The sequence below is a fragment of the Branchiostoma floridae genome, chromosome 13 (genome assembly GCF_000003815.2).
Source record: "Branchiostoma floridae strain S238N-H82 chromosome 13, Bfl_VNyyK, whole genome shotgun sequence".
NCBI lineage: Eukaryota > Metazoa > Chordata > Leptocardii > Amphioxiformes > Branchiostomatidae > Branchiostoma > Branchiostoma floridae.
Genome location: NC_049991.1, coordinates 4956312 through 4967264, shown reverse-complemented (window position 1 = coordinate 4967264; position 10953 = coordinate 4956312). Strand labels below are relative to the sequence as shown.

Sequence of the window (10953 nt, the reverse complement as noted above, 5' to 3'; positions counted from 1 at the left end):
CCTGTGAATTTTTAAGACGAATTTAGATAGCGCATACCCTAACGTATTCAAAACAAGTATCAAATCTTACGGGCCGAATTTAATTAATGATAGAGGGGAATTAATTAATAGGAAATACCCAAGCAAAGGGGATGCTAAAATCGGCTGCCATATGGCTTGTAGAGCACTCTGCTACTTATCTAAACCTCTCCCGTGAACTTTAAATACGAATTAAGATTGCATATACACCAACGTATTCAATACAAGTATCAAATCTTAAGGGCCGGATTTAATTGATAAACTAGAGGGGAACGTATTATACTAAAAACTTTCGCTGGCGTTTTAATGTAAGCATCATTACCTGCCTGTTTAGATCAAGTTTGACTGTATATACTGTAAATGCAGACTCTTTCGCGGTGGTTTTATATTCGCGGTTTTCGCGGTGGCCTCTTCATAGCGAACTCAAAACCACCGCAAACATTTCCCTTCTGTGTTCTGTCCGTGCCGTCTATGGCACTCCCTTCTCACAACATGTATGTAGTATAACCTTACATTGTCAAAGTATGATGACATTTAGTTCGCATTCATTCATTTCTACATAACACCTACTGTATAACACCATGGTATACAACTACAAGTATTACTGTACTAGTAATCAGATGGTAGATATGGTTAGATCAGTGACTGTCACAGTTGATCACGCCAGCACTGTCAAAGTCAAAAGTGGACTGTTCTGGTCGTTTGTAGCACCCTTGACGAGTAACATGTAAGACTTTTTCTTTGGTTTGGCAAACAATATAGTCATTGTTGACGTACGTCTCTTTTAAGAATTTATCTTTGAAGAAAATAAGTTTTGGTGACAATTTATGATACAATATAGTGTTGACAATACAGTGCGTATCTAATTTGAATATTCTCACGCCACCCCCACATCTAGTGATCGTCACGAGACTTACAAATACGTGTACAATACCTGCTCTGTTCTTTTACACATATATGATTTGCTGGTCTTAAATGTTCTTGTGTCCCATCAACATGAATCAACACCTGATCATTTTCTATCGGTTTGTGCTTCTATCAAACTTTGTTCTATAAACCACAAGCGTATAAAATGAAAACTATGTCATAGTCAGTCCAGGAAATTATCAAATATTGAGTTCGGACACCTTAATGGATTTCTATGTCAGCTGTATATTCAGGTGTTACCCATTTAGTTATAGGGGTGTTTAAACGTAATCTGAGGCGTATTGTCGGAATTCAGATGGCTGTAAATATTTTGTATTTAAAAAAAATTCATTCAGGTTGAATTTGCAACTTGTTGCGTTACAGATAGGCTCATTCACAGAAAGCCACACTTTTTTATGATATTACAATCCCAGACAACGAAAACAAGTATTTCAGCCTGCCTCTCTTCTTCAGCTACCAACGCAACAAGGACCAGCTGCAGGTTATAATGGTTACGAGCTTTCGCCACCCTCAACCTCAGACGGGCATGACACAAATTGTGTGCAGGTAGTCGCTGCTTGGATGAGTATTGCCAACACGACACGCACAGGCCTGGCAGAGTAAGAACTAAGCGAATGCAGATAATCTAAGTAATGTTTATATTCATAATCAGGAAATATGATGAGTGCCCACCAAGAGCCTGCCTGATGCCGTCGTTCGCGGGGCATGCGGCAGGGACCCTACATCTGCCCACCGTAACATTCAGGACCTCTATTGGGCAACGTGATATAGGCAATGATTAATTGTGACCACGACAGCCGTTAAACAGCCGGTGCCCCCGTGTGATAGATAGGGATAATGGTTTTCGGTTTGCACTGCAAGAGAAACAAGGAATTAGACAATGAAATTCATCTTCCAGTGATTTATTACAAGAGTTGCACTGAGCCTTAGTTGTTCGCGTGCTTCTCAATTTCAAGGAACTCTATGCTAATGTTGAAGAGACATTTTTCACAAGAATGTCAAAAAGTCGTTCTGAGTCGATTGACATGGATATCCACACGCGCATCAATTTTCGTCCGTTTGTGACAAAAACGTTTTCGTCCATCGTATACAAACAAGCTGAAAAATTAGCAAATATATGCCATATGTATCACATAACAGGAAAACGTATTTCAATATAGAATGAAGTTAATTCCAAAGTCAAAGTAGATTAAAAAAAGAACAAAATGAAGAATCCATTGTTCAGTATACCATTCCCCGTGTGCCCAACACATTTTGTAAACCTTCTTCACCACACGTAATGAAAGTATCTTTCCTATCCAAGCTCGGGGTCAGTTTGCGGGTTCCTAAAGGATGTCATATATACAATCGAATGAGCATGGCCTAAATGTCAAACAAAAGAACAGACATGTCAATTATGATCCAGTCTACAATGTCAAACAAGCTCTAAAACCATTTAAACTGTCTGCCTATAGATGGGGTTACAAATGTACATAATAAGCAAATATATCCAGTATGTAGTATACAGTAGGAACTGTTTGCCACACAGTCTGATAAGCTCAATAGTTTTAGATACAGATTTTCAGACTTCCAACAGTGTGTGACATATAGGTCCAAGGCTGATCACTCATTATAGGGTTGTACGTTCACATCGTGTAGAACGAATGGAGACCAACTTGTGCTGACCATTCTTACACATGTGTTATCACCGGTATGATTTATAGATGGAAGTCCAAAGTCATTTGTCAGTCCCACTGGTCACCTTGTTGTACAGGGCTAGGAGGTCCAACACGCTCGTACCCAGCGCCGTGAAGAAGCCATAGGTTTGAGATCGTGGGCTTATTCACAATCCACCTCAAGCTGAATTGAATAAACTCTATGGAATTCACAGCTGTCGTTTTGTTTTGTTTTGTGTTTGTCTCAATGCCTTAGAAAATCGTAAGTTGTGAGCGCACGCCACTACGTGCGTTTCTACAGCCTGAGTATTTTTACAGTTACCGGGTCCAAAACTGGTCGCAAGTTTACTATTTAGGGTGTAAAATGTTGCCACAATAGTGGCACGTTATAACAAAGGGAGTTTTAGAATGTACCTGATTTGGTGGCGCTGTAAGGGCGTTAAGATTATCCCTCTACATTGCCGAGAGGGAGTTATGTCACGGAAGGGAGTTTTGCACGGCGGCGCGTTTGGCCTTCTCCACGGTCACGTTCCCGGGACACTTAGCTCCTCTCAGCATGATTCGCCCCAGGAATGCGTTCTCTGTCCCAGGACTGTCTTTGAGAAGAATCCCAGCTGCCAGTGGCCACCATGCGGCCGTATAATGCATTGCAAAAAGACTCACACGCATATTCAGTGGAATAACACGATTTAATAGGACGCTGTGGAGGAGCGTGGAGGTCCAATCATTCCATTGAACGTTCTTGGTGTATGCTGTCATGTTTTCATCAAGGAGACCTTACAGCCGCCATGTACAATCACTTCCCTCTCACGTAGGATTTGTGTTTAACTCGATGGACATCTAAAGCCCACTTTTGCATAGCAGAATAGTAACACATACCACATTTTTTCCTACGTGCAATTTGGATGTATGAGTTTGCATGTGTGTGGTCAAGTTAAGCTTGGTGGGAATTCTGGACCAACACTAGCCACAAATGTTAGGTTTCTCATCGGTATGTTCTACATGTCTTGCACGATGTCTGTTAAAACTGGATTTATGGGTTGCAGAATAGTCACAGAGGTCACATTGGTAAGGTTTTTTTCTCCTGTGTGGATTCTCATGTGCTGTGATAAAGTACCCACATTCTCCACACATGTAGGGTTTGTCTCCTGTATGAACACTCCTATGTCTAGATAGGTCAGACTTTTTAACAGTTCTGTACCCACATTCTCCACACATGAACGGCTTTTCTCCTGAATGACGTTTCATATCAGATAGATGACACCTATTAGCTGTGCTGTACTCACATTACCCACACTTATAGGGTTTCTCACCGGTGTGCTTTAGTCGATGGACGTCCAAATTGCATTTCTGTGCCGCAGAATAGTCACACAGGTCACATTTGTAGGGTTTCTCTCCTGTATGAGTTCTCATATGCTTGGATAATCGTGACTTCGTAGTTGTTCTGTACCCGCACTCCCCACACATGAAGGGTTTGTCTCCTGTATGAACACTCATATGTCTAGATAGGTCATACTTTTTAACAGTTCTGTACCCACATTCTCCACACATGAACGGCTTTTCTCCTGCGTGACGTTTCATATGGTCAGATAGATAACACCTATTAGCTGTGCGGTACTCACACTCCCCACACTTATAGGGTTTCTCACCGGTGTGCTTTAGTCGATGGGCGTTCAAACTGGATTTCTGCGCAGCAGAATAGTCACACTGGTCACACTTGTAGGGTTTCTCTCCTGTATGAGTTCTCATATGATGGGATAAGCACGACTTCGTAGTTGTTCTGTACCCGCACTCCCCACACATGAAGGGTTTTTCTCCTGTGTGACGTTGCATATGGGCAGATAAGTGAGACTTGTTAGTTGTACTGTACCCACACTCTCCACATTTGTGAGGTTTTTCTCCTGTGCAAGATTTCATATGGTCAGATAACCCCTGGCTATGTGGTGCCTTGTACCCACAATCGGCACAAACCAATGGTTTTTCTCCTGTGTGCCGCCTCATATGGTGAGATAAACTAGCCTTGTAAGCTGTACTGAACCCACACTCCCCGCATTTGTAACGTTTTTCTCCTGTGCAAGATTTCGTATGGTTGGAAAAGTAAGACTCATTTGTTGTTTTGTACCCACAGTCCGCACACTTGAAGTAGAACGTTTTTTCTCCTCTGTGACGTTTCATATGGTCAGATAAACTTGACCTGCTAGCTGTACTGTACCTACACTCCCCACATTTGAAGGGTTTTTCTCCAGGGCAAAATTCCATATGGTCAGATAGGTAAATGCTATGTAATGTCCTGTACCCACAGTCTGCACATTGAAACGATTTTTTTCTGGTATGCTCTTCCACACGGAATCCAAAGTCTGAGTCAGCCATTTCTTTGATCGCTCGCCTGAAAGACATATTTTATCAATTAGTAAAAAACCAGGATTGTTGCAATCAATTACAAGTTCCTATCCTTGTACTTATCTCATAATAGGTAACTTCTAATTTTCAGTTCACAATAGCCATTCAAATACTTGCATGGCAGAAGTCATTTCACTGCATGTCAGGTGTTTTTTTGCTACATGGCAAAAGCCATTTCGCTACATAGCAAAAGTCGTTTTGCAAAATTGCAAAGGTCATTTTGCTACATGGCAAAAGTCATTTCCCAACATAACAAAAGTCATTTTCCTACATGGCAAAAGTCATTTTCCTACATGGCAAAAGTCATTTTCCTACATGGCAAAAGTCATTTCACTACACTGCAAAAGTCATTTCACTACATGGCAAAAGTCATTTCGCTACAAGGCAAAAGTGATTTGCTACAAGGCAAAAGTCATTTTGTGACAAGGCAAAAGTCATTCGCTAAATGGCAAAAGTCATTTCACCACATGGCATAAGCCGTTTTGCTACATAGCAAAAGTCATTTTGCTAAATGGCAAATCGCTACATAGCAAAATCATTTCCCTACATGGCAGAAGTCATTTCCCTACATTACAAAAGTCATTTCGCTACATGGCAAAGGTCATTTTGCTACATGGCAAAAGTCATTTCACTACATTGCAAAAGTCATTTTGCTACATGGCAAAGGTCATCTCGCTACATGGCAAAAGTTATTTCCCTACATGGCAAAAGTCATTTCCCTACATTGCAAAAGTCATTTCGCTACATGGCAAAAGTTATTTCCCTACATGGCAAAAGTCATTTCCCTACATTGCAAAAGTCATTTTGCTACATGGCAAAGGTCATCTCGCTTCATGGCAAAAGTCATTTCCCTACATTGCAAAAGTCATTTCCCTACTTGGCAAAGGTCATTTCGCTACATGGCAAAAGTTATTTCCCTACATGGCAAAAGTCATTTCCCTACATTGCAAAAGTCATTTCGCCATATGGCAAAAGTAATTCCACCACATGGCAAAAGTCAATTCGCTACAAGGCAAAAGTCATTTTGCTAAATGGCAAAAGTCATTTCACCACATGGCATAAGCCGTTTCGCTTCATGGTAAAAAACACTTTGCCACTACTAGTACATTGCAAAAGTCATTTCGCTACACGGGAAAAACCATTTTGCTACATGGCAAAAGTCATCAGCTAAATGGCAAAAGCCATTTCGCTACATGGCAAAAATTACTCCGCTACTACTAGTACATGGCAAAACTCATTTCACTACATGGTAAAAGCCATTTTGCTACATGGCAAAAATCACTTCGCTACTACTAGTACATGGCAAAAGCCATTTTGCTACATGGCAAAAGTCATTTCACTACAACTTGCACAAGGCAAAAGTCATTTTGCTACATGGCAAAGTCATTTCACAAAAGGCATTTTGTTACATGGGAAAAGTCATTTCACCACAGTGCAGAAGTTATTTATAAACCCCTGCTGTAGTGAGTACACAAAGTTGTGTGGCCCAGGGCTACTAAAATGGATATGGAAGACATTACCTTACTCATGATTATATACTCCATCCTCCTACGCAGGGACATCCAACAGCAAAACCGCCTGTCTGGATGTACCCTGCTTTCTCAACCGTCACTTAGTTCCTGTGGATGCCCCCCCAAATCAGCTGTCAGCCAATCAGAGAATAGGCCTTTCAGTTTTCTAAAGGGATCTCCCATATATATTAAGCTCATTAGTATTCATAAGTAGGGCAGTCAGGAACTAAGACTAAGAGTGACAGTTGAGAAAGCAGGGTACATCCAGACAGGCGGTTTCGCCGTTGGATGTTCCTGCATAGGAGGATGATATACACAGACACAATAATACTATATGACATACCTCGGACTTGTTATACCTTTAATTTGGTGCTCTGCAGGACTGGATCAGTCTACCCAACAGCAATTTCTGGTAGCTGCATCCAAAAATTGCAAGGACTTTTGTGAATTCCTGGAAGAAGAAGGGGATGAACTGATGTAAATACAACCTGGAACCTGTAGGAAGTCAAGAATGAATTTGTGTGAAACACCTTGAAAAATGTAGTTCAAGAGTAGTTTATTTTGGTCGTGTTTTTCTTTCAACTTGACTTGGTAATGGACTACTTTAGCAGTCTTGTTTAGAAAATTAGATGTCAAATGTGAGTCATCAGGCACTAGTCGTTGCCAAAAATACACAAATCAGGCACTAGTCGTTGCCAAAAATACACAAATATCATTACAAAATCCATATGGAATTTCCGGACCAACAAACTACAACGAGTACATTAATACAGATGATGCAGGAAGTATACCGGGGGATACACGAAAGACCTCAAACATATAGCAGCAGACGTTAAACTTTGTAATTCATAGTGATTATAATCCTGTTTAGAAATAGCCAATACTAACTAGAAAGGCCGACATTTGCTTGGGTGCAAATACAGCATATTTCAGCCATACCCATTCCCACGCAACATTGGACTGTTCCAAGTCACCCCTGCGCAAAAGTGCAATATTTAAACTGTAAGTTATCCCCAAAAGAGAACTAATATTGTGAATTGATTCCAGGTCAAAACAGAGCTTGCCCAATATGAACCGGGCCCACATGGAAGAATATAATCTTCCACAGGACCGCCTATGCATAACTGATTGGCTTTTAGAATTGCGGCAGCTCCTATTTTTCCGAGAGTGAAAAAAAACGCATCTTCCATTCAGAAGATTCATCATGAAATTACATGACGCCATCCAACAATTTCCACTTCGATAACTAGGTCTAAGTACCGTCATAATCTCCTTGTGATGTGGGTACATTTATTATTGCATTGAACTTTTTTTAATCAAGTAGGGCATACGTTTTAATATGTGTACAATTCCTTCATACCAGTTAATTCATCCCACATGTATAATACTAGATTTTCTGTATCTAACAACTTCAGACTACCTAAACCTAAAACAAACAGTGGAAAACGTACCTTCTTGTACCGAGCAATTATGCTCTGGAACTCATTGCCATCTGACATTAAGGCACTGTGTACATTGTCCAGTTTTAAACAAGCCATCTCAAACATTGTCATCTAGACCTTTGACCTCTAGACACTGTGCTCTATTGTAAATACTTTGTGATTGTTGTATTTTTTTAAAAATGGATATGTATTCATGTTGATTGTCATGTTGATTCATGTTGATTGAACCTTGGAAGATTAGCCCGTAAGGGCTAAAAGGTTTCTTAATAAACAATAAATAAACAACAATAATTGTCAAGCAGGTGCAGGTGTTGTGTAGTAGGAGTGTGTTGTTGTTGTTGTTTTTTCAAGCTAAAAACTTCAATCTTCTTGTTTTGTACGAGCCATTACATAAACGGTGACGTCTCGAATTTTTACAAGAATTTTACCACCCTGTCGCTTCATTTCTTTTCTGAAAAATCCCAGGACCAACAAGTTAACTTGATTTGGCTTTATCTATATATTTCATTTTCCTTCGAATTCTTTGTTAAGTATATGCCCTGCATACCACTGTTAAATTGTTTTACTTTGTATGCAATCAGCCATCGGACGTAATCTTGTCTGAGTGTTGTAATTTCCTGCTCGTAGCGTGCGAGACCTGGAGGATAGGAGTTTCTACCTTGTTCGGGGGTTTCTTTTCGGAGGTCAGTGGTGATACTCTGGTACTAAGAGTGTTTTGTTGGGCTCAAACTCTGGCAGTTTAAAGTTACTTACAATTTGAATGTACAAAGTTTACGTCAAAAAAGAACAACAACAACACTAACGTTAGAAGTACCTACATTTGTTTGGGAAAAAATACATGCATTCTCGCCACTGTCAAACTTACGTATCAAAACTAAACGCAAACTGTCCAATTTTCCCGCGTTTTCTGCCAAGTAACATTTTCTCGATTGTCTCAACTAACCCCCAAAGTCAAATCTGCCAAAAATGATTGATAGTGCCATGCGGAATGTTGGTAAATTCATCGACACAGACTTGTATTCTGACGTTCAATGCACGCGTACCGTCCGCTACCGCTCAAATGACCCTGTCTGAACTCCAAATCCTCACAAACTACAATTTCAAACCGGGCACAGGGTAACATATGGCCACTGTAAGGCTGTAATATGCATCTGTTTGTGTATAAACGGGATTGCAAGGCCCCGCTTATGAATATTAACTAGCATTCGCCTTTCTCGTCGCTGATTGGCTGGCGTCCATAAAGTAATTAACTCTCGCTCTCCCCAGACCGCTGGCACCTGTGGGCTCTGGGGTCACGGGAGTTCACGGGAGAAGGCCGAAAGAAAACCAATTTCCCCTCAGAAAAGTGCAGAAATTAATAATTTGAAATTGGTTCATGCCAAAAATTTTACTAGGATCATTTTACCAACTATCTAATGCCTATCTACACCAAATTTAAGGTCATTCCACTGTAATTCAATGGTACAGGGGGTCAAAATATACCGTTGTGGTCAAAACGTGACCTTTAAACTTCAATAAAATCATTTTAGAGGCAGATATGAAAAAAATGAGAAAAAAGGACCTCGGTATTGACCCACTCTACTCTTGTGCCAAATTTCAGGTCATTCGGTCTCGGAACGACGGAGATGATTCGATTTGAAGATTTGACAGGAGAAAGAAAGAAAGAAAGAAACATTACGAATACAATATATTTCACCATACCATATATGGTATGGCTGAAATATAATAAGTAGTATTAGAGCAGAATATCGTTTATAACTGTTCATTGTCACTTGGATTCCCTCCTATGTTTATACAATGCACTTGCAATTAGCCCTCGGGTATGAACTTGCAAATAATTTTTTTTTTCAATTACAATTTACGTTACGTTACCTCCATACGCGGTGAACATTACATAATCCGCCACTTTGAAAAACAGCGTGTTTGAAAGGATGAAAGATCTCTACGTCCCGGTACGTTTATTAGGGACATGAGAGTATAGAGCCAAATGCAGTACCTCCAGGTATTTATATATAGGAGTTTTTATATATTGGAGTGCATTATACGAGGGATGCTGGGTTTGAACTCTGTTATATTCAAACACAGTCTTTCGGGGTGGCGGATATACTAGTAGTTTCAGACAATAAAGCTTTGTTAGCTTTTTGCCCCCCTCCCCCATAAGGTGCTCAGGGTTCGAATCACGGCACATTTGCAGTGCGCTGTGCGATATTAAACGTTGTTTTGGACGGAATCATTATTCAGACAAAAAGTTAAGCAGCAAAAGTTAATCCTCCTTTACCTTTTATCACTCACCAAAGAAAGCAACAATGAGACGTGGTCTTTCCTTTCTTGTCAGGGACGCTGACCGGTGCCGCCAAGCTAGAGTCAGTGAACCGCGGGGGTTCAGTTGGGGTCAAGAGGTCACCTAACTGATACCTGATTACCCTTCTGATAACATTGTATCTTCGTCGTAACGATGACGATTTCAGAATGCATGTACAAGGTCCATCTGGTCGTCATGAACTCATGAGAAGCATACCTCAAAGGATTAACTTTTCCAAAATTAAACTACTAGTTCCTTTACGGGAACTTTGATGTAAATAACGTAATATACTGTGTCGTTATCAGATGTTGAGCACAATCAGAAACCCTAACGACTTTCTCAAAGATCTGTGTACAAATAACTAACATTCCCTACACATATTCGATGATGCTTTACTATTTACTAGTATTCATTTTTTGTTTGTTTAATCAAGCAAAAGGCAAACCAAAATTGGGAAGATGAGTGGTCGCTTCCATCTGCAGCATAAGTCAGTTAGACACGGACTGAGTGGTCTCAGTACACCGGAAACCAGACGACTGACCGTGCGACGTGAAGAAATGTTTCGGAGAGGAGCAAGGGGCCAGTTACTGGCCTAATCACTTAGGTAGGTAGGCAGGCAAAACACTTAAGATGGTGACACACTTACTTCGTCTCAACTTTAAAAAGCAAATTCGTCAATCGTCATTAGAAAAAAAATT

General features: G+C 40.4%; 1 protein-coding gene across 3 annotated transcripts; it reads right to left on the bottom strand.

Moving 5' to 3' along the window:
* Positions 1–3353: 3353 nt before the first annotated feature.
* On the bottom strand, positions 3354–10358 carry LOC118429630 (gastrula zinc finger protein XlCGF8.2DB-like). 3 transcript variants are annotated; one of them, XM_035840191.1, is made up of 3 exons: positions 10232–10358; positions 6855–6962; positions 3354–4986 (listed from the first exon to the last, which is right to left on the bottom strand). In XM_035840191.1, exon 3 carries the CDS (start codon positions 4968–4970, stop codon positions 3888–3890), a length of 1083 nt encoding a protein of 360 aa, XP_035696084.1. In that variant the 5' UTR covers positions 4971–4986; positions 6855–6962; positions 10232–10358; the 3' UTR covers positions 3354–3887. The 3 variants fall into 3 exon arrangements, with proteins under 3 accessions (XP_035696084.1, XP_035696086.1, XP_035696085.1); XM_035840193.1 differs by having other exon boundaries at positions 6871–6962; XM_035840192.1 differs by having other exon boundaries at positions 10246–10352.
* Between the last annotated feature and the right edge of the window lie 595 nt (positions 10359–10953).

Coding starts and splice junctions, on each gene's coding strand:
- LOC118429630 (XM_035840191.1), bottom strand. CDS start 4,970: ATGGCTGACTCAGACTTTGGATTCCGTGTGGAAGAGCATACCAGAAAA.